Here is a 27,801-nt window from a genome sequence, read left to right as displayed (position 1 = left end):
AGTGAGGCTTTATAAACAATATTCACCTGCAGAAAACTCTGCTCGACTCTGTCTGTTTGCATTGCACGCGGAACGTGCGCGAGCCCCTTGCGTAATCGGAGAGAGAGAAACCAGTGCAACCAATGCGCGTGCGCTTGCATCAGCCGGCTGGATCTGCGATTCGTTGTAGCGCTGCATTTGATTCACTTAAACATCTTTGATGGCATAAATTAGGACTTTATGAATGAAATGCAAAATATAGTTTTTCCACGTCGTGTTTTATTAAAAGCGTACGAGTTCCTGTGATTAAATAACCTACTTAACTTGTAAACTATGTTAGCAAATAAGGAAGTTTGCCAACGTAAATGCTGTATTTGTTATTGAAACACACGGTGATCGCAGGCTGGTTTGTCTGTGTATTGAAGTAGGATCTGGTTTAAGGGTGGGATCAGCTGGCGATGAGTTACACGTGTTAAAGTGCAAGGGTCTCAGTCTACCTCAAGAGCTGGACTTTATCACAGTCAACCATTTGATATGAGATTAAGGCTTTGAAGAGGACCAAGTCATCCCTCTCCTATTGCTGTTTTATTTTTTTATTAAAAGCCATAATTTTGAGTTATTGTTACTGCACTAAATACTTGCACCAAAGATGTCTTGCCTGTTGCTTGGAGTACTAAGGAGGAGAGTGTTTATTTTTACTTTTCTCATTATTTACATGTATAAGAATGTAATAACAACTCTGTTTATTACCACGTCTAGTGCATACTCTGAAAAGCAATGCATTAATGTTTTGTGCTTTATATTTCTATATGAGTATCTAGTTGATAATCCAGCTATATTAAATAAAAAAAATTTAATATCTATACATTATTGTATTAGACGACCAAACTATGGAACTGAATTAAAGTATACCATATGTGACTTAGTGTCAGGTTAATAAGTTAGGTTGATACACTTGGTCCTTTTCCAGGGCAAACATCCTTGTTGTATAGTTTCTCAATGATGATGACGATAGAGATTTAAACAGGCTTGCATTATTCTGTATCAACCGCCCTGTCAACTCCACTACTGATCGAGCAATTTGACATTATTTGTTTACAATACATATGATGTTAGGAAAACTATAGTTTGTTCTAGTCAAAATGACTTTTGACACACATTACGTGACACTTGAAGGTAGTAATACAAAGGAATGCAGAAACGTAAGTCACAGAGAACTGGCTTTTCCTATTTTTAGGTTAAACAACATTTTAACATTAACATAAATCACACTGCATCTAAACTGGAGCCATTCCTGTATTACAAGTTAATTCAGATCAAGCTTAATGAATGCTTCCAGTCTGTAAATGAGAAATAAAAATGAATGGGTACTAAAACTTTTATTGACACAAAGCAAAGCATTGCAAAAGTTTGTGAGATAAATGCAGCATAAAATTGTAGACATCAGTAAAACTGCTTTTAAAACACAAATATAAATGCTTTGCAAATCTTTTTTATTTTATCACTCTCTCACCAGAATAAGTGATTACATCAGCCGAAGATTTCAAGTAAATATGCACAGTGTGAAAATGTCCAGCTAAACTTTACCCTACAGATGCATGGCCAGTAACTGACTGATAAACCGGTTTTTATTTAACTTATTTAGTGCCTATATAGAAGCTAATTCCTTATTGCATGCATATGCCTCACAGACAAAGCATTTGTTAGTTCCATTTCACAATGGCATGCGTTTTTCATAAAATTGTTACGTGCATTTTGTGTGCATGTGTGAACATAGTGTGCTTGTGATGTATCCTGTTCAACCAGCCTATGAGGGGAGGGGTGGGGAGTGAATGCAAAAGAGCCCCTCTGATTGGTCAATTCAAGTGGGGGTGTGTTTAACTGCCTGCTGTAATTGATGGTGTAAAACTCAACAATTATTGGTGGGAGAGCAGGATCACAGGGGTCAAAACTATTATAGCCTGAGGGATTTATCTTTGTTCTGAGTTAGTAAGCGTTTATAACTTTGGAAAACAATAGAGTGGGATTGGTAGGCCTAGGAGAAGGTAGAAACTGTGGAAATTGGGGTGGGGGTTTGAGCTGAATGGATAAATATTAGGACTTTTGCTACTATTCACTTTATTTCAGTCACCAGGCTTCCAAGTCATGAGTCTTGTTAGTTAATAATGCTGATAGCAGTTCACTAACAATGTTAAGACAAGGAGAAGCTGGTTTTAGAAATTATTCATTAAATGCCAAAGAGAAAAGGCAGTTCGCTCTTTAAAGGGAACATTTCACTTTTTTTAAGATGTCAAATAAATCTTTGGTGTCTCCAGAGTATGTATGTGAGGTTTTAGCTCAAAATAGCATATAGATAATTTATTATAGCATGTTTAAATTACCACTTTGTATGTGTGAACAAAAATGTGTGCCATTTTGGGTGTGTCCTTTAAATGCAAATGAGCTGATCTCTGCACTGAAAGGCAGTGCTGTGGTTGAATAGTACAGATTAAGGGCAATGTTATCCCCATCTGACATCACAGGTGGAGACAAATTTTAATGACCTATTTTTTCACATGCTTGCAGAGAATATTTTTGCAAAACTAAGTTACTGGGTTGATCTTTTTTACATTTTCTAGCTTTAATGATAATGTCCCCTTTTAAAGGGATATTTCACCCAAGAATGAAAATTCTGTCATCATTTACTTCCTTTACTTTCTACATTTATACCCTCATGTGTTTCTTTATTCTGTTAAACAGAAAATACGATATTTTGCTAAATGATGGTAAGCACCTAGTATTTGTGTTTCCTACTATGGAAGTTATTATATGATCAATTGGGTGCTTACCATCATTTATCAAAATATATTTTTGTGTGTGAAACAGAATAAAGAAACTCATATAGGTTTCGAACAACAATGTAACCTTTGGTCAGATTTTGTACTTTTGTTTGTGTCTACTGATTTTCTTCCCTGTTTTGTCTCTGTCACTCTTTATAACTCTTCTTTATTCAGAAACACATATTTTCTCCTCTCTTTATCTTTGTATTTCAGTTTGTATTTCTAGTACTTGTCCAATTTTGTACACACCTACATACCTTTACAACCATTGTAAACCCATCAAAACAATGAAACAGCACAAATGGAAGTATGGAAAGTTTTTAAACTGTAGTTGTGTAGAGAAACAGACATATATTAGCTACATATGTTTTTACAAAAGTACAAAATGTCTATAATAAGTCTCTAATTCGGTCAAGTGAGTGCAAACCTTTGATAATCGATGTACATGCATTTTGTTCCAAAGTCCAGCACAAATAAGTTTCCCTGTTTCAAAATCAGCTCAAACCTTCATAACCTATGATAATATACGTCCAACCGTAAAGTTTTCAGCTAGTCTTTAATGAATGTTCATTCATCCATGTAACTTGTCATAAATCAAATTGACGTCTTGCACTGAAATACAGCAAGTCTTTTTAGATTAGTAGGGTTAAGATCTGGATCAAGAACTACAATATACATACGCAGATACATACGCTTCATTACCTGCACCTGCAATTCTTGTAATGGACAATGCTTTCATATAAAGCAGAATAACCTGATTTATGTTTTATTTGCTTTATTCTTTTGAATTTCAACCTGGTGAAATGTCAAGCTAAACCAGTTTAAATACCTGTAGAGTACTGGAGATATTGTTGTACAATAATTGTACTTTGTTTTTTGCATGCTTACGGAAAATAGCTGGGGTTAGTAATAAGATAAACTTTCAAAAGTAGGCTAATATCGTCTGCCATATCTGGTTTGACCTGTTATTTGCGAGTAAATAAATATCACACCCCTGTTGTCATTTCGTGGAAAAACTCGTCACTTTGTGTTCTTATTTTTTCATGGAAAATAATTAGTAAAGAGATAAATATTACATTAATACAATTTTAAAATAATCAATAATAAATCAAATTGTATTATTTATTTTTAATTTTTAATATGTGACCATGTCGGTGAAATTTAAGGTTTCAAAGCCTAATGATGAGATGTGGAGCATCAAAGTTTGATTTCTATCATTGATTTCTCAATGATCAATAGTAAAGATATCAATAATATATTTTTACAGAATGTTCTTTATATTATGTAGGAATAATTTATGTAAATTACAAAAATATAACTTTAGCTGGATTGTGATTGTATGTGTATATGTGTATAAATGCTCACATGTAAATGAATAACAAAAAATGATATTTTTTGCAATATTTTTTGGCATCATTAAACTTACGTTTGTGTGTTTTTGTTCATGCAGGAGAAATGGCATCAGTACTGCTACAGTGGGGGCCCGGGCCCTCTCCTCCATTCCCTCTCTGCCTTCGTCTGTGGGTGAGTTTGTGTCGGGCGCAGTGGCCGAGTGTAAACCCTCTAAAGTGCACGTGGTCACAGGCACACCTCAGGAGACAGCAGATATCCTGGCAAACCTGGAGAAAGACGGAATGGTGAAAAAACTCACAAAATATGAGAACTGGTTAGTATTGACGTCTTCAACTGCTTGGTTAAGTTAAAGCTGGTAGGCAAACATTTTTTATCGTATTTAAATATTTGTGTAAGTGAATGAATCAACATCGTTGTACTTCGTACCTAATCAAATGAGATATAAGAACAATATAACTGAAAGAACAATAACACATAATTTATGTCAGTTAGCATACATTTAGTGTAGTAATAAGTTGTCAGTGTGGGTGGGGCTAGCCATAGTAATTACACAAAAATGGTAATTAAGCAATCAACAAAAAGACTATCATCTTTATCATGTCACACCTGGTTAATGTGTAAATCTTCATTTAGTTTTGTGTTTTAATAATTGCTGATCCTTTCTGCAGCTGGTTGGCTCGTACAGACCCGAAAGATGTGGCTCGCGTGGAGAGTAAGACAGTAATAGTCACTAAAAATCAGAGAGACACTATTCCCATCCCTGCCGGAGGTGTTAAATCCCAGCTGGGCAGCTGGATGAGCGAAGATGACTTCCAGAAAGCCAGAGAGGACCGCTTTCCTGGATGCATGACAGGTGTGTGTTACTCTAACCACCTGTAAAACATTTCAGCCAATCATCAGCAAACATGAGACTCTAACTACAATTAATTATTATTTTTTTTTATTAGCTAATCTACATGGAGCTATATTTTATTGTCACTATAATCACTATAATTCATTGGTATAATTAGGATTTCTCTTGACATCTAACTGGTTTGATGCATCACTATATTATGTCACTATATTTTGTTATGTACAATACATTTTTTGTTTTCTATCTCTCAAGGACGCACAATGTATGTGATTCCCTTCAGCATGGGTCCAGTCAACTCTTCACTCGCTAAGTTCGGTGTACAGGTGACAGATTCTCCATACGTGGTGGCCAGCATGGGCATCATGACACGCATGGGTACACCTGTACTGCAGAAACTGGCAGAGGGGGCGGAGTTTGTGCGCTGCCAGCACTCTGTGGGCAAACCATTACCGCTTAAAGGTACCTAATTACCTAATTATTTACATTAGACTAGCTTACACAAGACTAGCTTACACTAAGCTGAATTTTAGTGCTGTTTATGGTGGGTCATGCTGGTTCACTGGTAACCTAAGTGATCTTGGTGATTGGTTGTAAAGATGAACTAATTTGCTGCTTCTAGTTTAGACGTTCATCAGGACAGGTCATGAAGCAAAACAAGCAAACCAATGGGATATACTGCACACTTACACATCACTGTCTAATGCATAATAATATATGCTTATGCTCAACAATGTTGACAACTTTAAACAATAAATACATAATAAATTAGCATATTTAGTCTTATTTACTCGGTTTGTTTCTCTTAGCTCCATTAGTGAACAGCTGGCCTTGTAATCCAGAGAAGGTGCTGATCTCACATCTCCCAGACACCAGACAGATCTTGTCCTTTGGCAGCGGTTACGGTGGGAACTCACTTTTGGGAAAGAAGTGCTTTGCCCTTCGCATCGCCTCTCGCATTGCCAAAGATGAGGGCTGGCTGGCCGAACACATGCTGGTGAGACACGTCAGATCTGAAACAATCAAGGAGCCTTGTGTACATGCCACACTTTCTTACTTAGTATTTTGGTCTTGTTTTCAGTAGAAATATCTACATTTTTTTAAATCAAGATGTATTTTCTTAATGAGCAAAACACATTTTTTCTCAAAGATTTTTTTCTCACCCAAATGGCAGATATTTTTGCTTTTTTTAAGCACAAATTCACTTAAATTGTATATTTTTTGTCTAAAAACTAGACTTATTGTATTAGGTCATTTGGCTCATCAAGAAAATGCATTTTCAGATATTTGTACTGAAAACAAGACAAAAATACTAAGTAAGAAAGGCATTTTTTGCAGTGCAAAATCTTGCTAAAATAAATTTTCTGTAAACCATAAACCATAGAAATATAAAAAACAAGCCATTTATATAATGTACATCTCTAACAGATTTATATTTGAATTATGGATGCACCGATATATTGGCCGATAATCGGTATCGGGAGATAAACGCAATTTTCCCAGTATCCAATAACGTCTGATTGTTTAAAAACAACCGATGATCATTTCATTTATTCATTACTTGACTTGCTCACATGAAAATGAAAATTCTCTCAACATTTAACGTTAATGAGCCCCATTCACTTCCATAGTAGGAAAAAGAATACTATGTAAGTGAATGGGGCTCATGGGGCGGTTTGATTACAAACATTCCTCAAAATATCTTCCTTCGTGTTCATCAGAACAGAAATTTATACAGGTTTGTAACAACATGAGAGTGGGTAAATGATGACAGAATTTACATTTTTGTGTGAACTATCCCTTTAAGTCATTAATTTAGTCACTTATTTACATCTATATTACCAAAAATAGCTCAACTGGTTGAGCTTTGTGCTCTCCGTATAGGAGTCCTGGAAAAATGCAAACTTAATAAAATGTTTTTATATTTAAATATAAAAAAGACATCCTTGCTTTCTCAGTGCTTTACATTAGGTGTATGTAAATCTAATTTTATGTGTCTAAAGGATCTTTTCCTTTTACTATTTATAAAGTTAACAATAAAATTATGAATTTCCAACCTTCATATTACAGTACTGATCAAGTAGCTGGGCATCATACTATAAAACCTGCATTTAACCTATTACTAGATGTCATTTAAAACCCATGAATGACTTTGCTGTTCTCCCTCCTGTAGATTCTGGGAATCACAAATCCTCAGGGTGTGAAGCGGTACATTGCGGCAGCCTTCCCGAGCGCTTGTGGTAAAACCAACCTTGCCATGATGAAACCGGCATTGCCAGGTTGGAAGGTGGAGTGTGTGGGCGATGACATTGCCTGGATGAAATTTGACAGTCAGGGTAAGAAATAAAACTACAAGGTTTGAGACAACCTATGCAACCTTTGACTTACTGATACTTGGACTGCACAGTATATCGAAACATCACAGATAACAATATAACTATATGCACATTGGATAATTTTGCAATAACTGAATAATTTTAATACTTTCAAATGATGTATAGTTTTGGCAAAGACACTGGCACATGAATGAGTGTGTGAAAGATGTGAAATGTAAAACATGTATGTTTGTTATATAATCTTCAGTTTTTAAACATTTGAATAAGTAAAAAAATTAAAGCATTATCATATTGCATATTGTTTATCACATAATTTAGAAAGTATATAGCATTATTCTTCAATATTGTGCAGACTTAAAACTGATTTATTTTATCATTGCGCAACAGAGAGAACTAATAAAACAAAAATCAGTGCATGGCTCAGTAAGCAAAACACTCACTATATAAGTATTGTATCTAAAAAAAATATACTAATCAAATATGCCAGCTGTTGCTTAGGAGCGATTATGGCCTCTGCATTAATTCATGTTATAAGGAATCTGTGCAATGATTAACAGACTCTTTATTCTAGTTATATGTGACCTTGGACCACAAAACCGGTCATACTGTAAGTAGCACGGGTATATTTATAGCAATAGCCAACAATACATTGTACAGGTCAAAATAATCTATTCTTTTTTTACTTCCAAATATGATTATGATATTAACATCATGTTCCATGAATATATTTTGTAAATTTACTACCAAATATTAACAAAAATTATTTATCATTAGTCATATAGGTGTTGCAAAGGACTTAATTTGGACAACTTTAAAGGTGATTTCCTTAATATTTAGTTTTTTTTAAATATGCTAACAAATCATACATCACTGGAAGGCTTATTTATTTAGCTTTTAGATGATGTATAAATCTCAATAAAAAACCTTATGGCTGGTTTTGTTGTCCAGTGTTACATATGTAGAAGCCTATAATTCAAGATGGTAGTGCAAAAAGCTATCACTGGTAGCCTGGGTGCCAGCCCATCTTAGCCCCGCCCACAAGATTTTGTAAACGGGAAGATGGGTCTGGGGTTTCTCCGTTGAGGAGCTACTATGCTAGAACAAACGCTGGTCGAACCAATCAAATTGTCAGGGCGGGCTTTATACGATGATGGACAGATAATCAACAGTAACGTAATGAACCACGTCACCAAAGAGCGCGTGTGTTGAATGGCTGCCGCTGTAGAGTTCAGATGTGTGGACTGACATTGAGTCTGTTCTAAAAGATATCGACAGAGCATTGATTTTAAAAGAGGAACAGAGAAACGCGAGCAGGGCATTTGTTGATGTTTTTGCCGTCCTTCCTATTCGGCAAAAGTTGGTCGCAACTGAAATGGCTAACGTTATCACGGCGATGCAACTCAGCGTGCACGACGAGATGGATATAATTAGCGGTCGTTGCCAGCTTCTTTTCGGAAGCCCGGAATTGTGGTTGCTGAATAAGTGGAGGGACATGCTAGGCTCCAATATTTTCAAGCAAACGTAATGGGTGTCGTCGTGGATGAAGTTCACCTAACGTACAAATGGTAAGAGATAGTCTTACTCTATGACTTAGTAAATACTTCATGTTGTGATATAAACGAAATGTTGTAAACATAATAGGTGTTGATGTACATTCGCTAACTCAGTATAATCACAATGTTAGTGTCATTGTAGTGAAATAACTAGCAGTTCGGTCAGGCTGCAAAGACGTAATTTCAACATACGTCACACACTCCGTTGCTCTGATTGGTCGTAGGTCTATCCAATTGAGTGCAGAGGCATTTTTCGGTTGAGACACGCCTCATAATAATAGCTCAATGGAGCGGTATCAGACTCAAATTCTGACTAGAATTGAGTATGACAACGTCAGGCTATATCACTGGTGCGATACCCTTTGAAAACCTCAAAAATACCTCAAAGCTGAATTGAGTAAATCAAATGTACATTTTGGTACCTTAATATTATGACCCTTTTAAAGGTTACCGTCCAGTGACAGCTTTTGTACCTTTTTCTGACAGTATTTATTTTGTATCTCTACTAGGTAAGCTCAGAGCTATTAACCCAGAGAACGGTTTCTTCGGAGTCGCCCCCGGGACGTCCTTCAAGACCAACCCTCATGCCATGGCAACCATTTCCAAAAACACAGTGTTCACTAATGTAGGAGAGACCAGTGATGGTGGAGTGTGGTGGGAGGGTCTAGAAGCACCTGGACCTGGAATCAAGCTCACAGACTGGCATGGAAAAGCCTGGAAATATGGTAAGATTGAATTGGGAAAAGTATTTTAAACATTTTTGCTAAATTAATAATTATTAAATAATTTTATTACAATATAAAACCCATCCTTCTTTATGTTTCTCAGGTGATTCTACACTATGTGCCCATCCAAACTCCAGATTTTGCACCCCTGCCGGTCAGTGCCCCATCATAGACCCCCGGTGGGAGAGTGATGAGGGCGTCCCTATTGATGCTATCATTTTCGGTGGAAGAAGACCAGAGGGTGGGTATCATTTTAGCATATATATATTACACTATTAAAGCTAAAGTCTCAAAGTCTCAAAATCTACTTATATTCATTACGCTATGTAGAATCATTTTATGTAGAAAGTAGTAAATCACAAAAAAATTATATCTAGGTTTGGTTTACATTTTTCTAAATGTGCCTGTATTTTTCTAGGTGTTCCTCTGGTGTATGAATCGTTTAATTGGCGTCATGGAGTATTTGTTGGTGCTTCAATGAGATCTGAATCTACAGCTGCTGCAGAGCACAAAGGTATATTTCACTTGTATTCCCAAGCTAATAAACATTACGGTTACTTCACACACTAAATGAATAAAAATGTATAATATAATAATAATAATACACATGACTTGTGTTTTTAGGAAAGGTAGTCATGCATGACCCCTTCGCCATGCGTCCATTCTTCGGCTACAACTTTGGCGACTACCTGTCCCATTGGTTAAGCATGGAGACGCGCAAGGCTCCGACCCAGCTTCCCAAGATCTTCCACGTTAACTGGTTCCGGAAAGATCAGAAGACGGGCTCCTTCCTGTGGCCAGGGTTCGGCGAGAACGCCCGCGTCCTCGAATGGATCTTCAATAGATGTGGCCGCACCAATGAAGACGAAGCTGCAGCCAAGAGCATCGTGGGATGGATTCCACAAAATGGTGCCATTAACACAAAAGGCATGAGTGGGAATGTAGATATGGGTGCCCTGTTTGATCTGCCCAAACCTTTCTGGCAGAAAGAAGCACAGGAGCTCAGGAACTACTTCACCCAACAGGTCGGATCTGATCTACCTGCACAGGTGGAGGGCGAGCTGAGGGCTTTAGAGGAAAGAGTAAGGGATTAAATAGACATTACATTAATGCTGAGTAGACCAATGAGAGTTGGTTGGGGAGGTGTAACTGTTTTAATGTGACTGTCTGTTGCACTGCACCAAAGAAATGCAAACATACACAGTCTGTATCACTATCAGTGGTGTCAATGCCAAGGTGCCTTAATATATCTTACAACAGAAGTGAAAAAACTTTATTTGATGTTTACATACTGCCAGTTTAGATTATCCTGTGTTTGTATAAAAGCAGATTATGAATTTACAGAGACCATCACTTCTGGCATAAAAACTAAAATCTATAGGTACACTACTAACTTTGAGCAATAGCAAACTGGTCTTTAAGGAAAACACCAATTTCACAACATTTGTTTTTAAACTTACCGCCTATCAAATGAAAGCTGTTTTTTATTGTTTTTATTTTTAATTTTAATTTTATCAGCAGAATGATTGACAGAATTCAGGTTTATACTTGAACAAAGGTTGAAGGATCTGGACCAAAGAAAACTGAGAACTGTTTCAGTTGTTTAATATGTGAATGTTTTTAACTTGGATAATGGAATAAAAACTGTAAATCAATTTGCTTGTGACTGTCAGTTTTTTTTATAAATATCATAAAATGCAAGAGATTATTGATGCTTTAAGCTTTTACCTCATGCCAGTAGTACAGAAACCATACAAAGACTAAATTCATCCTTTAGAGTCATAAACACACATCAGTTACAAACAAGAGTAATATTTTTATTTGTATATTTGTTGTAATACAGTTTACTAATTTGTATAATACAGTATATATTATATGCATGCAGTTTGCTTTATTCTCGTAATATATCTTTATATCTGTAGATAATAATGGTTCACACTTACTCTTCATTCACTTGTAAGCTGGGACTTTGCTAAGGACTGTTTATTTATTAAGTGCACTGAAGAAGAAAGTATAAACAATATCACCCTGTATAATTTAAAGTAAGGATGGAAATCATTTTTAAATGTTTAGATAAAATCATTTAGTGCCATCTAGTGGTGACTGTTGTTGTTTGTACCAGATTAATTATTGATTTAATAAAGAAGAGGCTCAGTACTGTTTACATTCAGAAGGTTGTGGTGTCTACAGGGTAAATTATTTTCAATCATTGATTTCACCTTGATTTTAATGTTTAACATGGTCAATTTGAACAATAATAAAGTTATAATATTACAAAATGTTCTTTACATTATAGGATAATTTTATGTAGAAAATAATAATTCACAAAATATGTCTTTTACTGGGTTTTCAGGATAATTTTTTTAAGATGATAATTCTAACACCTGAGTCTGTATTTCTGTGAGTTCATCACATCTGAAGTCTGTTGTTATGACTTCTGCAGCTTTGAGACGTCAATCTCTTCATTGTAGATAATGAGGGTTTCATCATCAGCCAAAATCCTCTGTAAAGGCAGATATTTTCATTTATAAATAAGCTGATGAAAGAATAAATGATGATGCGGTGTCAATGATCCTGAAGTTCTGAACCATTGTGTACCACAATTACACAATAAACTACATAAAAAGCAATAAGTGTACCTGATAAGAGACATCCCTCCAGCTGACACTGGATTCATTGATTGTCTTTGATGACCTATAAGAGTAAAAAGAAGATAATGGTGCTGTGTCTCTCAGATCACACAATCCTCAATTAAAATTATATTTTACAATTCAGAGGATTTTGTAGAAAATGTACCAGATGACATTCAGACCTAAAAAAATAAACCAGCTGTTACAGAAGAAATGTTTTATTAGAAGAAAAGGCATTTTAAAAGTTATATATTTACAGATAATGTAAAAATCTTTCTGTGTTTTGTTTTACAATTAATATATTAACTTGTAAAAGGTTAGTCATCATGACAAAATAACTTATCATGACATCTGATGTGGTGTGATATGAGCACTGTATGGGTGTAAAATGAGTCATCCAAAGCATTGATCTCATCTATGTTGAGCAGTCTATCCATATGTGGAGTATATTGTCTCTCAGAATCTGTTTAAGGGGCTTATGTAAATAAAAATCCACTGTGGTGTTTTAATACAAAAGAAAACTCAATATAAACTATGAGTCAGTTCATGATGATGAAAACTGAGTTTACCTCATACATAAAATAACAGAAAACAGAAGCACAGCCAGAGTTCCTCCCACACAACCAGCATATACAAGTGTGTACCCATAGGGTCCTTAAAGACAAATAATATCATATTAATCTCAGTTTGTGGTTGGTTTTAAATGTATTTTAATTATTAACTGCTTCAAATGATCTACAAGTAACAAAGAATTTAGCACGAAAATCACTTAGGAATACAGTTGTGATAATCTCAAAAGTTATAAGAGTAAACTGTGTTGAATGTTTTGTGATAAATATTACCTGAGATTAACAGTTGAATCTCTTCTGATGATTGGTTGCCATGTTTATTCAGTGCTGTGCAGAAATACCATCCTGTATTATTATGAGTTACAGTGAAGCTCATCTTCTTTTCATGTGATTGAGGTGTCTTCTGTCCACGTTTGTACCAGGTGTACATCATGTTATTTGATGGTCTTGCTTTGCTTTGGCAGGTGAAAGTTACATTAGTGCCCACAGTGACTGAAGCAGATGGTTCAATAATAATATGAGTCTCTTTTGGAGGAACTTGGAAGAAAAGCACACATGACAGCCATTATAATGATGCTTGAGATATTAACTTGCATGCTTTTTTAGAACCAATATTGCTACTAAATATTAATCAAAAAATAACATAAAACACATCAACAACACTAACAACAACAACAATGATTGTTATATGAGAAATAACTTGCAAAACATATCCAAATGTCTTACACATTACTTGCAGCATTACTGTGCTGTTCACAGTTGTGTTATTGGAGATGTTTCTTGGATATGTTGCAGTGCAGGAGATGTTCATCTTGTGATCCATGTATGAAACATTGAAGGTCATTGAGGAAAACACTGAATGAGTTTTATTAAGTTGGTCCTGTAACTGTGTTATAATGTTGGCAGATTTGGGGATGTTAGTCCAGGATAATGTAGGAGGTTGTTTGGGGCAGGGAGCTTCAGCAGAGCAGTTCAGATTCACTGCAGTGCCCTCTATCACATATTTAGACACATCTGGACTGAATATGATGTCAGGAGGTTGTGGTGGATCTGCAGGGTAAATGATTTCAGACAGTTAATTATTAAAAATGCATTCAGTTATTTTTATGTTATGCTGATATGACTTCACTGACACCTAGTGGTGTGGATGCAGCATTACATAAATTGAAGATCAATGCCACTGTACAATTAAAATGCACTATTCACCGTCAGCCATTAAAATGATTGTTTAAAATAAGTGAGGTTACAGGTGCTATTGTCAACTGTATATTAATTTCTAATTGAGTAATTAACATTTGATTTTTTTCGTCCTTGAGTTCTGGTTTTATTAAGCACACCCAATTCATCTAGTTTCTTAATCGATATCTGAGATAAACTACACAATAAAGTCTATAAATAGTTAACTGTTTAGTGTAAATGGCATTTACCTGTGACATTGATCCTAACATTCTTGCTTGAATCACTTGCATGAGATAGATTGGTGTTAAATGTTGCTTCAAACACATTTGGCTCCATTTTTATTCTGAAGTAATACGGGTCTGATTGATTTATTGTAATGTTATAGAAGACAGTGCTGCAGTTTCTCTCAGTGAGGTTTCCAATCATCTCTATGTGTCTGAATCCTTGAATGATGTTTTGACTGCTGTTAAACACTACTGAACTCTTGACTTTATTAAAGTTGTGTGTCTTTTTCAGCCAAATCCCATAAATCTGTGTTCTGTTCTGCAGTTTTTCCTTAAATGTATTGATATTGAATGTGCAGGGTATCAGCACACAAGAGTCTGTCAGAGCTGTTACTGTGTGTGGAAATACAGCTGAGAAAACATCACCATCAGCTGAAATATAAAACACACATTAATGACTGTATAAGAGAGATCAATACACATTATAATCATTTATAGCTGTATAGTTTTTCATTTCCTGTTGCTTATTTACAATCACACCAAATGTAAAGATTGACTGACCTGAGTGAGTTTGTAGTAACACAGAGCTGATGATGATAATGAATGAGATGATCTGCAGTCCAGACATCACTTCATATGCATGAGATCTAACAGACATTATATACATTAGATCAGAAACATTACATTTTCATGCAGTTATATATTTATGATTCTCGGAGACATATTTAGATTATTTCATTAATATAATTTTATTGCATTTATATAAAGTAAAAATAGATCTAATATAAATAGATAAGCATTTAAATAATAGCATTTATATAATGATAAATAGAAGTAAAAATAAAAACGTTCTGACGTATCTTTATGTATATCAGTGCTATAGTTTTGTCTCAAGATGCACACTAGTATTGTTTTTTGTATGGTTTGATTGTAAAAACTACTTAAATAGGCTAGTCCTGGATTAGCTAATCTAAGTATTAGTGGCTTTATCCCAGCTAACAGAAAAAAGTTCCCAACGTTCATGGATAAATAATTATTTTTTTTACAATTTTATTTGCCAACCCTCTGTGCTCCCACTGGTTTGAAGAAAGAACCCAAGAGGAGTCCGGCTCAATACGAACACTGTAGAATCTAGTGAACGTGTTAGGTGTCGCCCAACCAGCAGCTGTACAAATGCCTGTTAGCAAGGAACCGCGAACCAATGCCCAAGATGATGCCACACTTCTTGTAGAGTGAGCACGTAAAATTTTTGGTATGCAAGGGCTATTGTATCCACGATCCAATGGGACATCCTCTGCTTGGTGACAGCTTTCCCTTTCTGCTGACCACCGTAACAGACAAAAGAGCTGGTCTGAGGTCCAAAAGCTTTGAGTTTGATCCACATACACATGTCGTGCAGGTACAGGACATAACAAAGCCATGGCTGGTTCTACTTCCTCCAAAGGCAGCGCTTGAAAGTTCACCACCTGATCTCTTAAAGTAGTGGTGGGAACTTTGTCCATGTAGTCGGGCCTGGGTCTCAGTGTTATGCTGGATTCAGCAGGTCTGAACTGATGGCACGAACTGTCAACCGTAAATGGCTGAAGGTCCCCTATCTTCTTAACAAAGGCCAATGCGAGAAGCGTTAAAGTTTTCAAGAAACTTAATACTCACAGTGCGCAGAGGCTCAAAGGGAACATACTGTAAGCCTTTCAGCACCACGGACAGATCCCAAAGAGGAATAGAGGGAGGGCACGGCGGATTCAATCGCCGGGCACCTCTTAAAAATTTAATAACCAGGTTGTACTGACCCACTGACCTACTGTTTATAGGAGTGTGGTATGCAGATATCACAGCACTATGGACTTTGATGGTGGAGGGGGACAGCCTCCTTTCTAACCGATGCCGAAGACATAAAAGCCCAACACTGATAGAGCATTCTCAGGGATTTTCTCAGGTGGAGTAGGTTGAGTCCATACCAAGCCGACTGCCGCCACCACCAGAGAGAGCATGGCTGCCATCTCAGGGTTGAAAACAGGCTTCGCAACCCTACCCGAAGGAGATAATGGATCAGCATCATCTGAGGCTGACAACCCCCCCCCTCTGATGTTACACCGGACATAGACTCTGGAGGAGGACCGACAGAGAGCAAGGACACCATAGAACACGGGCCACTCATTTCTATCGGTACCTCCCTTGGACGGACCAGTGGACTGGTTCAACACCGTTAATGCAGAGATCGTCCTTCACAAGCACTGTCTCTGCACCTTTGGCAGGAGCTGACTTGGAAGGCGGGTGTCGCTCCCAGAGAAATGACACCCGTTCCTGTAAATCCACCAGGGGCATGTTCTGACATATGGAACATGAACCCCTTAGCAAATGCGGGAGACCCAGACACAAGAGACACAATTGTGGCCCTCCCGGGACGCTATGAAGACGCTGCATCTAGGAACAGAGCATGGACGAAATGTCATCTTTAAAAAGACCTTGGCACCTTGGCGTGACACGAGTGTGTGGCTGTCTTCAAAAATACACAAAACTCAAACATTTTTAGGGAAATCACTCTTTGTATCAGCTGGTGACCATGACTGATCTGAGCGATAACACATGAAGTCAAGGACATCTATAATTTAAATAGCAGCAAAAGCAGAAACTGAGGAAAACCCAAATATAACGCCATTGACAAGACACAGGGATGAGGCACTTTTTAAAACGGATAATTCTAATTATGTTTAAATGTGAATTCAAAGTTAAAGTCAAAAGTTAAAAAGATTTGGGATAATGTAAGTATATGAACAAAATATATAACACTGTGCTTTAGTGATTTTTGAATATTTGCATGCAAAAACACTTACATATCATACCTTTAACAAGCAGAAATAGTATTGAAATGCATTGTACCTGATATGATTTAATAGTTTCTTCTGATGTTAGCCAATGAATTCAGGTTTGTTTTGACTTATAAAGGTAAAGTAATATATTGATAATAATCTCTAAAATAAAGTTAGCAGCTAAAATAAACATAATAAAAAATATGATTTTTTTGTTTGTTTAAATGTGAGCTTTAAAACATACGATTGTTGTTACAATTTCATTTATATTATTTATCTTTATGTATTTTTAGGAAGCAGAACAAAAGAGTCTTTTAATAAAAGATACTTACCTCAGGACAGTATGATCAGGTTTAACTTCAAAGCAGAAGTGTTGTCTTCTAAACTTCATCTAAAGATGTAATGAGCTATAACATCACTTCCTGCAGGAACACCCAGCAGTGACCAAGAGCAGTTTCACACTTTTAACAAGAAGAGAAACGCATTCAGAAATGACAATGGGCCATTTAATAAATTTAATAATTCAAAAATAATGAACACCCAACACTGAAAATGTTAATACTTTCAAAAGTTATGTAGTTTTAGCAGTTTGGAGCCTGACACTCCAATGAGTGTTTGCATGTGTTCTGACATGTGTTTGGAAGATGTACAATGTGAAACATTTGTTTGTTATATAATCTTCGATTCAAATTGTTTTTTTATTTAAAGCATTATTGTATTGCATATTGTTTATCACATCATTTAGCAAGAGCATATGGCATTTTTTCTTCAATATTATGCAGACTTAAAACTGATATAACCAGATCTCATTTCTTATCATTGGGCAACAGAGAGAACTAATAAAACACAAATCAGTGCATGGCTCAGTAAGCAAAACACTCACTAAATAAGTATTGTACAGGCTTTTGCTCAGGAGCGATTACGACCGCTGGTGTATTAATTTGGTTATACAGTAGATGTCTGTATTACAAGATGGTTGTGCACTCTCAGAAAAGCAGTCACTGGTCAAAAAGTACACATTTGTACCTAAAAGGTGAGTAAATCAAATGTGCATTTTGGTACCACAAGGTTATGCTACCTAAATGGTACATATTAGGACAATTTTAAAGGCTATTAACCCAGAGAATGGTTTCTTTGGAGTTGCCCCGGGACGTCCTTCAAGACCAACCAACCTTACGCCATGACAACCACTTCCAAAAACTCAGTGTTCACTAATGTAGGAGAGACCAGGGATGGTGGAGTGTGGTGGGAGGGTCTAGAAGCACCTGGACCTGGAATCAAGCTCACAGACTGGCATGGAAAGGTCTGTAAGTAGGGGATTATCGCGCTGATACGTAATACTTCTGCTTTTAGCGAGTGTTGTGCACGTCCACTTCTGGCAAATTACTCAACTGAAGAAATACAGATTAATTTAGTGTTTAGTAATGTCTGTTAATATAGCTTTTATTAGACGTCACTACTTCACTTTTGTAAGCGTATGGTGCTGAGATGCACCCAATGTTTTTGTACTGCTGTTCATGGTATTTTTGCAATTTTTTTATGTAATAGAAAACCCTGCTATTATGTAATTCTTCTTTTAGGAGCCATTTTCACATAAGATGGAAAGGCATGTCTAATTTAATATGATGACTGTCATTAATCATATTGAATAAACCTCTTATACTTAAGGTACAGTTTTATTTTTTATTTATTTGGGAGAACACAAAACTTAGCAGTAATACCATATATTCAATTCTATTTTATTCTTTTATTTCTATATATAAATAATCCACACATTTTCTATGGTTTATTATCTTGTTAAGCTACTTTGTAAAAAAGTGCCACATTATCCACTTCTTCCGATTCGGGAATCCATGAAAACTTAAGTAGGATTGGCGTTGTTTGTTTGACTTACAAAGTGGAACAGAGTAATGACATCTAGCCTTTGTTTCAGCCATTGATGAAGTGCGCCGGAAGTGGCCATGCACAAAGTTGACAAGTCCCACCCACGAAACCCGGAAGCGTGATAATCCCCTATATGGTTTTTTTAGGAAAATTATTTTAAATACTTCCTGAAGCAGGCATGTCATTAAATAATTTTATTGCATAATATGATACTAAGCATATACTTTTGACCTTCTAGTTACTATAACAATGTTATCAAAAATTATTATTTTACCGTATAAAATAAAATACATTCTTTTTTTATGTTTCTCAGGTGATTCTACACTATGTGCCCATCTTAACTCCAGATTTTGCACCCCTGCCGGTCAGTGCCCCATTATAGACCCACGGTGGGAGAGTGATGAGGGCGTCCCTATTGATGCTATCATTTTCGGTGGCAGAAGACCATAGGGTGGGTATCATTGCATATTAACTTTATTATACATATCGTCATGTGCTTTACATTATTATGACTTTTCTCTGTCTGTGAAATCCAAGCTAAAGAAAGTAGTAGATCAAAAAAAAAAAGATTGGTTTACATTTTTTCTAAATGTGCCTGTATTTTTCTAGGTGTTCCTCTGGTGTATGAATCGTTTAACTGGCGTCATGGAGTATTTGTTGGTGCTTCAATGAGATCTGAATCTACAGCTGCTGCAGAGCACAAAGGTATATTTCACTTTCATTCCCAAGCAAATAAAGACAGCCAAAAAACATACGGTTACTTCACACACTAAATAAATAAAAATAGAAAATAATATTTTTTAAAAATACAGATGACTTTTGTTTTTAGGAAAGGTAGTTGTCACAGCCGGGGGCGGACCCGAATATGCTACTGGGCCGCGCCCCTCTTAACTCTTCCACCTCGAGGAGTTTCCCAAGACCACCCCAATGACCAGACAGACGAGTATACTATAATTAAAACAAACTTTATTAAATATTTAAAAGGGGAAAGGGGGAAGGGAAAAAGGGAACTTTAAAACTAATGGCTCTTCTTTGCCTCCAGGGCCACTTGGGGAAAAGACTGGGGGCCGGGGCTCTGACTCAACAACCCGTGGCGCGCTCCGCTTCTCCTGGAGGCAGAATCGAACACAGACAGACCAGGGCACACCCTCCACTGATGTCCGCAGCCCTGGGGGATCCTCGTTCCCACACAGGGCCTCACTGGTTCAGGTAGGTAGTTGCTGCAAGCATAGAACAGATTAGTCCACAGGTTGCGTTACTCACAGTGCCGGGGGATCCTCGTTCCCACACGGAACTCCACTAGTTCAGGTAGGTTGTTGCTATAAGCACAGAACAGGTTATTACACAGGCTGCGTTACTCACAGTGCCGGGGGATCCTCGTTCCCACACGGAGCTCCACTGGTTCAGGTAGGTTGTAGCTATAAGCACAGAACAGATTATTCCACAGGTTGTGTTACCCACAGTGCCGGGGGATCCTCGTTCCCACACGGAGCTCCACTGGTTCAGGTAGGTTGTTGCTATAAGCACAGAACAGATTATTCCACAGGTTGGGTTACTCACAGCGCCGGGGGATCCTCGTTCCCACACGGAGCTCCACTGATTCAGGTAGGTTGCTGCTATAAGCACAGAACAGGTTATTGCACAAGCTGCGTTACTCACGGTGCCGGGGGATCCTCGTTCCCACACGGAGCTCCACTGGTTCAGGTAGGTTGCTGCTATAAGCACAGAACAGGTTATTGCACAGGCTGCGTTACTCACAGTGCCGGGGGATCCTCGCTCCCACACGGAGCTTCACTGGTTCAGGTAGGTAGTAGGCGAAGCACAGAACAGGTTATTGCACAGGCTGCGTTACTCACAGTGCCGGGGGATCCTCGCTCCCACACGGAGCTTCACTGGTTCAGGTAGGTAGTAGGCGAAGCTCTCGTGGTCACGCCCCGGGCGCAAAGCTTGATTTTCTCTCTCTCTCTATAGGATTCAGGCCGCAACAGATGTCACCATCTCGCGTCTCGTCGGAGGCTGGGCAGTTCGAACGCTATAAGCACAGCATACGCACAGCAAGTCAAGCGTAAACACCATCAATCAGTGAAACTCACCCACAGCACTCTTAGACCACGTCACGTGAATTCTTTAAATCGTCCTTGCCACCTGACCACGACGACCTCGAGAGATCGGTTGCGCAACAGCTGGATCCCAAGGGAGGGAGAGATGTATGGTATTCACAAGCCCAGCGTGTCGGTTATCACTTCCCTGGCTCACCTGCACTTCCCCTTTCCCACAGGGCCACTGGTTTACTGGCGGCCGGTGTTTCGTCCACGCTTCTGGTCAACCACGGCTCACCCACGCTCTCCTCTCCAGTGGGGCCAGGGACCTCACGAAACACAAGAACACACACCAGGGTAATCTTTCAAACAAGACATTTGCAGAGAAGTATCACAGCGGCTACTCACGCTTAGTTGCCAATAACCTCTGTTCACGGTGCTCTCGACGGCTCTGTGTCCACTCTTCCTTACATAAACTCCACAACACCCCTACGTTCGCTGACTGCCTCTCACTCTCTTCCCCAGGAGAGCGATCCGACCAGCGTGATCCGTCTGCAAAGCAGCAACACAACGTACACAACGTATGCCAACGACACCCCGTTTGATGTCTGCAAGGTGTTTTTATACCCTGACTCTTCTCCTTGTCAGCCTATTAACAACCGCTGTGTTAATTTGCCCCACCTGAGCGTGATCAGGCTTAATTTGCCTTCGGGGAAACCCCGGAAATGAAATGTGGAAGCCGGGTTCCGCCCGTCGTCCAAATAAAATGTGGAAGCCGGGTTCCGCCCGTTGTTCATTTAGAACGTCACCTGTGACATCCTCCCCCGCCGAAATGGTTCTAGTCCCTAGAACCGCTTCCTGTGACCCACTCTCCGTACCGGATGGGCGGCCGCCCCCGGGTCTCCCGCTGGGGGCGCTGTGGTCGGGGCTCTGGGGCTTCTTCCGCAGGTAAGTCATCCAGCTCTCCTGGAGCCTCTGGGGCTCCTTCAACAGGTAAGTTGTCCGGCTCTCCTGGAACCTCTGGGGCTCCTTCAGCAGGTAAGTTGCCCGGCTCTCCTGGAGCCTCTGGGGCTACGTCGTTCGCTGGACCCACTACGACAGGTACGTCCTCGGGCTCCCTTGGGGCTACTTGGGCCGGCCTCTCCACCGGACCTCTCGGAAAAATAACCCACCCTTCATACCAGGGGGCAGCAGTCTCTGGCTCCTTAGGAGCCACCTCTGTGACTAGCGGGGGATAGTTTGGACAGGGGCGGATCATGTTCCGATGCACCACCCGATCCGGTCCAGGCTTCCCTTCTGGCCGGATCGTGTATACCGGCTGCCCCGGTCTCTGCTGCCGTTGCACAATATACGGCCTCGCCTCCCACCGATCACTCAGCTTGCCTCCCCCTAGTCGCCGATTGTCCCGGACTAGTACTCTCTCTCCAGGGAGCAAGGGGGCGTCCCGTGCCGTCCGGTCATATAACCTCTTGTTCTTGTCCCCCGCCGCCTGGATCTTCTTATTGACCTGTTCGTATGCGAAGTGGAGACGATGGTGGTGTCGTCCCACCCACTCAGTCACGCTCCCTTCTTGCTCCCCTCCAGGTGTTCCCAATAGGAGATCTGTGGGCAGGCGAATGTGTCTACCGAACATTAAATACGTGGGGGCATACCCCGTCGTGCTGTGGATGCTATTGTTGTATGCTTGTAATAAGTTCGGTAAGGCACTCACCCAGTCGTCCTGGCGTCTCTGATCCAGCGTTCCCAACAGGCTCAACAGGGTCTGGTTAAACCGCTCACATCCCCCATTCCCTTGGGGATGGTACGAGGTCGTGTGGGTCTTCACACACCCATATAGCTGGCACAGTTCCCGAATTATTCGGGACTCGAAATTTGGGCCCTGATCTGAGTGCAGGAACTCAGGGCACCCAAATGGCTGGAAGACCGCCCTCCACAGCGCTGTGGCCGTAGTGCTTGCGGTCTGGTCGAGGGTGGGGATGGCCCAGGCGTATTTGGTGAACAAATCTGTCACGACTAAGATGTTCTGGTATCGGTCCTTCGGACGACTCAGGGTCAGGTAGTCCATTGCCACGATATGGAGGGGGGCCTTTGCGTGGATGGGTACCATCGGTGCTCGTGGTTCCTGTCGAGATTTGAACAGAGTACATCGGGGACATGCTTTAATGAACGCACTCACCGAATCCTCCATCCCTGGCCAATAAAAGTGTCGGCGTAGTAACGACGTGGTACGCTCCTGCCCTTGATGCCCCATCTGGTCGTGATAGGCCTCCAAGAGTGTCCGGACTAGGCTGGCCGGTACCACGATCTGACTGACCTCTTCATCGGTCCCCGGATCCCGGATAGTCCTACACAATACACCTTCCGTTAGCTTCAATTTCTCCCACTGTCCCAGTATTTTATGACCCACCTCTGGCTGAGTTTGTCTCTCTGTGGGGGTAGGTCGCCAGGCTCGCCTAAGCCACTCGCTCAACCTCCGTAGCTCTTGATCCTCTTGCTGTCTGGCCCTCCAACGCTGGGGGTCCCATCCCCAACTTACGGGCACCGCCTCCTGTTGGCTCCCCGGCGCCTCTACCACCCCGACCATCAGTCCTTCCTCTTCTTGTCCTCCTTCAGTTCGGGCCAAGCCCCTCGAGTCCTCCCTCGCTGGTAGCCGGGAGAGGGCATCTGCGTTGGTGTGTTCCCGCCCCGGACGGTACTGCAGCTGATAGTCATAGTTGGCTAGCTGGGCCACCCATCGCTGTTCCACTGCTCCCAACCGGGCCGTCTGCAAATGTACCAAAGGGTTATTGTCAGTGACCACGGTTACCTTGGCTCCCCAGAGGTAATCCTTGAATTTTTCACTCAGGGCCCATTTTAGTGCCAGCAATTCGAGCTTGAAGGAACTGTAATTGGCATCATTTCTCTCAGCGGGATGGAGGCTCTGGCTAGCGTATGCGATCACCCGTTCCTCTCCATCCTGTTTCTGTGCGAGCACTGCTCCCAGGCCCAGGTTGCTGGCATCTGTATAGAGTAAGAAGGGTTTGGAGAAGTCAGCATAAGCTAAGATCGGGGCTTGTAACAACTCTTGCTTCAAAACCCTAAAGGCCGTCTCACACTCTGGGGTCCACTCCACCGTGGGGGATCCTCGGCCCCGTGGTCGCCCTGTCCCGACCAATAGCTGGTTTAAGGGTTTGGCAGTCTTCGAAAACCCCTTTATAAATCGCCGGTAGTACCCTACAAAGCCTAGAAACGATCTCACTTGCCTTACAGTCCTAGGGGCCTCCCAGTCACGCACCGCAGCTACCTTCTCGGGGTCTACAGCCACTCCGGCCGCACTCACCACGTGTCCCAAGAACTGCACTTTACGACGCAGCAGATGGCACTTTTCGGGTTGCAATTTCAGCCCGTACCTCTCCATCTCTCGGAACACCTTCTCCAGATGTTGTAAGTGAGTCTCGAAGTCTGGGGAATACACAATCACATCGTCAAGGTATACTAGCACAGATTCCATTAACTGACCTCCTAAGCATCGTTGCATCAGTCTCTGGAAGGTGGCGGGAGCGTTGCAAAGCCCGAAGGGCATCCGGTCCCACTCGAAAAGACCAAAAGGCGTAGTAAAGGCGGTCTTTTCTCGGTCCCGTTCTTCCACTGGCACCTGCCAGTACCCGCTGGCCAAATCCAAGGTGGAATACCATGCAGACTTAGTCAGGCTTGTTAGTGAGTCCTCGATGCGGGGCAGGGGGAAAGCATCCTTCTTGGTCAACTGGTTTAGCTTCCTATAGTCCACACAGAACCTCCATGCCCCTGTCTTCTTCTGAACCAACACTATAGGTGCTGCCCATGGGCTGCTACTCTCCCGCACGATCCCCTGCTCCAGCATACCTTGTAGGAGAGTCCTCACTTCGGTGTATAAGGTGGGGGGTATCGGCCGATACCGCTCCCGACTCGGTGCAGCTTCTCCCGTAGGGATGCTGTGTCGTATCACCGTCGTACACCCATAGTCTTCATCATGGGTAGAAAACACGTGTTGCCATCTCTCCAGTAACTTCCGCAGCTCTTCTGCCTGTTCCTGTTCCAGGTCCTCTCCTCGTAAGGAGTCCCCTGTCAAATGGGCCGGTACCTTTTTCTCCCTCGTCCTAGACGCTCCTTCTGCCTGCGTTAGTGCTACTTCAACAACTGCAGGGTGCACTCGCCGGAAACTCACATCTTCCTTGTCCCGCACCTGATGTCCTTCGACCGACGTCACCGTCACTAGCCGCTGGTGCTTGTGTAAGTGTACTGGGTAGGGGTTTTCGTTACAGACCTTTACCGGCACTCGGCCTCGTCGCACTACCGTCAGTCCTCGGGCCACTCTCACCTGTGTGCAGTCTTCGTGAGGTTCAACCAACACCCAGCTCTCAGAGCCTCGACGCTGTTGTGGCACCCTGGCCCACACTATGGCTTCACTTTCTGCTGGCACTGACAATGCAAATCGACATGCTACTCGACCAACCTCTTCTCGGCCATCCTGGTCCTTAGCCAGCTGCACTCGCCTGCAGTCGGCCACTACTCGTTCCCAGCCTGGCCGCTCGGCCCTCGGTATCGTCTGAACGGGCCTAGCCCGGAATAGCTCCTCCCAACACTCCGAGAGAACATTCATACCCAGGAGGGCTCGATGACGGCCGAGGCAGTGGTCCTGTACGATGATGACCCCCTTCTGCGGAACTCGTACTCCATACAACTCAAAGTCGGTAAGTCGATAGCCGATGTAGGGGATCTCTAAGCCGTTCGCCCCCTTCAGGGTAAGCCAGGGCGCTTCAGCCTTGTGTGCGGGGTAGGCCCCAAATAGCTCATGGGACAAGCTCTCGGAGAATAGGGTGACCTGGGAACCAGTGTCAACGAGACAGCGCACCGTGGTGCCACATACCTGGGCCTCCACTGTTGGGCTAAGCCCAATCATCCCGTCCTTGGGTTCCATTCTTCTATGGGGGTCACTTTGGGGGGCGCCGACCACATGACCCACTGTGGCCGGTCGTCTTAAAAACCCCCCTCGGAGGCTCTTCGTGGTCCGCACTGCCTACTCACATGCCCGGCGGTCCCACACCGATTGCAAATGGGCCTCCCTTGCTCGTCCCACTCGAACCTAGGCCGACTCGCCTGCCAGGGCCGCCTCATCCCATCTCGGCCTCGCTCAGAGTACGTCCGTTCTCGGGGGGCGGGCCCTTCTTCTTTCCTTCCCGGCCCTAGGCGCAGTTCCCCTACCAGGGCCTTGGTTAGCTCGGCCATCTGATCTCGCACGTCTTTTAGGAGCTCCATCTTCAATGTTTGTTTCCAGTCTGATACTTCAGAGGCTGCCGCCGGGCCACTCACTGCTGCACATACGGGGGCCTCCTTTACTTCTGCTTGGTCACCTTCCAAGGCCATAGCCTCCTTCTTCAGATCATCAAACGTAAGTTCAGGGTCTCTTCTAAACTGTACTCTGAGGTTTTGACGTAGGGGGCCCTCTCGTAGCCCTAACAGGAACTGGTCCCTTAGTAGGGTCTCCTCATCTCCCAACCCATGATCTTGTCGTCGCTGTAGGCGTGTATACTGCTCGCGCAGCTTCAGGGCAAAGGCTCGAATAGACTGGTGGGGGCCCTGCTTGTAATTAAAGAACTGTGCCCTCAGGACGGCCACAGGGGTAGTGTCACCATACTGCTCGGTAAGGAAGTGGAATATGGTCTGGGCGGTGGCTCGAACAGCTTCGGGGGCGGCTTGTACTTCTCGCCGGGCTTCTCCTCCTAGTGAGTTTAATACGAATTGCTGTTGTTGACTGGCACTCAGCCCCTGGAGGCCGGCCAAATACTCAATCTGGGCCCTCCACTCAGTTAAATGAACCTCGGACTCGACCCCAGTATACTTCTGCCCCCAGGGGTTTCCCAGGAACACGGGCATGACACGGGGTGGGGTTTCTGGCCTTTCAGGCACAACACGGGGCGGGGCTTCGGGCAACTCGTCGTCGGCCATTGGAGGACCTTGGTCGCTCAACTCGAGGTGGAATCCTGCCGACTACGCCAAATCTGTCACAGCCGGGGGCGGACCCGAATATGCTACTGGGCCGCGCCCCTCTTAACTCTTCCACCTCGAGGAGTTTCCCAAGACCACCCCAATGACCAGACAGACGAGTATACTATAATTAAAACAAACTTTATTAAATATTTAAAAGGGGAAAGGGGGAAGGGAGGAAGGGAACTTTAAAACTAATGGCTCTTCTTTGCCTCCAGGGCCACTTGGGGAAAAGACTGGGGGCCGGGGCTCTGACTCAACAACCCGTGGCGCGCTCCGCTTCTCCTGGAGGCAGAATCGAACACAGACAGACCAGGGCACACCCTCCACTGATGTCCGCAGCCCTGGGGGATCCTCGTTCCCACACAGGGCCTCACTGGTTCAGGTAGGTAGTTGCTGCAAGCATAGAACAAATTAGTCCACAGGTTGCGTTACTCACAGTGCCGGGGGATCCTCGTTCCCACACGGAACTCCACTAGTTCAGGTAGGTTGTTGCTATAAGCACAGAACAGGTTATTACACAGGCTGCGTTACTCACAGTGCCGGGGGATCCTCGTTCCCACACGGAGCTCCACTGGTTCAGGTAGGTTGTTGCTATAAGCACAGAGCAGATTATTCCACAGGTGGTGTTACTCACAGTGCCGGGGGATCCTCGTTCCCACACGGAGCTCCACTGGTTCAGGTAGGTTGTTGCTATAAGCACAGAACAGATTATTCCACAGGTTGGGTTACTCACAGCGCCGGGGGATCCTCGTTCCCACACGGAGCTCCACTGATTCAGGTAGGTTGCTGCTATAAGCACAGAACAGGTTATTGCACAAGCTGCGTTACTCACGGTGCCGGGGGAT

At 41.9% G+C, this 27,801-nt stretch overlaps 2 protein-coding genes across 2 annotated transcripts; one reads left to right on the top strand and one right to left on the bottom strand.

Annotated features, from left to right (window-relative positions):
• Positions 1–33: 33 nt before the first annotated feature.
• On the top strand, positions 34–11,270 carry pck2 (phosphoenolpyruvate carboxykinase 2 (mitochondrial)). Its single transcript, XM_073863680.1, has 10 exons — positions 34–664; positions 4,253–4,464; positions 4,820–5,004; positions 5,257–5,463; positions 5,811–5,998; positions 7,175–7,337; positions 9,400–9,615; positions 9,719–9,856; positions 10,034–10,129; positions 10,240–11,270. The coding sequence occupies exons 1-10, from the start codon at positions 629–631 to the stop codon at positions 10,707–10,709; spliced, it is 1,911 nt and encodes a 636-aa protein (XP_073719781.1). The 5' UTR covers positions 34–628; the 3' UTR covers positions 10,710–11,270.
• LOC141362078 (sialoadhesin-like) lies at positions 11,063–14,030 on the bottom strand. The gene is made up of 6 exons (XM_073863876.1): positions 14,021–14,030; positions 13,541–13,864; positions 13,088–13,351; positions 12,815–12,899; positions 12,255–12,309; positions 11,063–12,118 (listed from the first exon to the last, which is right to left on the bottom strand). Exons 1-6 carry the CDS (start codon positions 14,028–14,030, stop codon positions 12,044–12,046), a joined length of 813 nt encoding a protein of 270 aa, XP_073719977.1. The 3' UTR covers positions 11,063–12,043.
• Positions 14,031–27,801: the final 13,771 nt, after the last annotated feature.

Source organism: Misgurnus anguillicaudatus, chromosome 25 (assembly GCF_027580225.2).
Source record: "Misgurnus anguillicaudatus chromosome 25, ASM2758022v2, whole genome shotgun sequence".
Lineage (NCBI taxonomy): Eukaryota > Metazoa > Chordata > Actinopteri > Cypriniformes > Cobitidae > Misgurnus > Misgurnus anguillicaudatus.
This window is presented reverse-complemented; position numbering and strand designations above follow the sequence as displayed.

Coding starts and splice junctions, on each gene's coding strand:
- LOC141362078 (XM_073863876.1), bottom strand. Junction 12,900..13,087: donor GATTCAACTGTTAATCTCAG/GTAATATTTATC, acceptor TTTGTCTTTAAG/GACCCTATGGGTACACACTT. Junction 12,119..12,254: donor GGAGGGATGTCTCTTATCAG/GTACACTTATTG, acceptor CTGCCTTTACAG/AGGATTTTGGCTGATGATGA.
- pck2 (XM_073863680.1), top strand. CDS start 629: ATGTCTTGCCTGTTGCTTGGAGTACTAAGGAGGAGA. Junction 4,465..4,819: donor CTCACAAAATATGAGAACTG/GTTAGTATTGAC, acceptor TCCTTTCTGCAG/CTGGTTGGCTCGTACAGACC. Junction 9,616..9,718: donor TGGAAAAGCCTGGAAATATG/GTAAGATTGAAT, acceptor TATGTTTCTCAG/GTGATTCTACACTATGTGCC.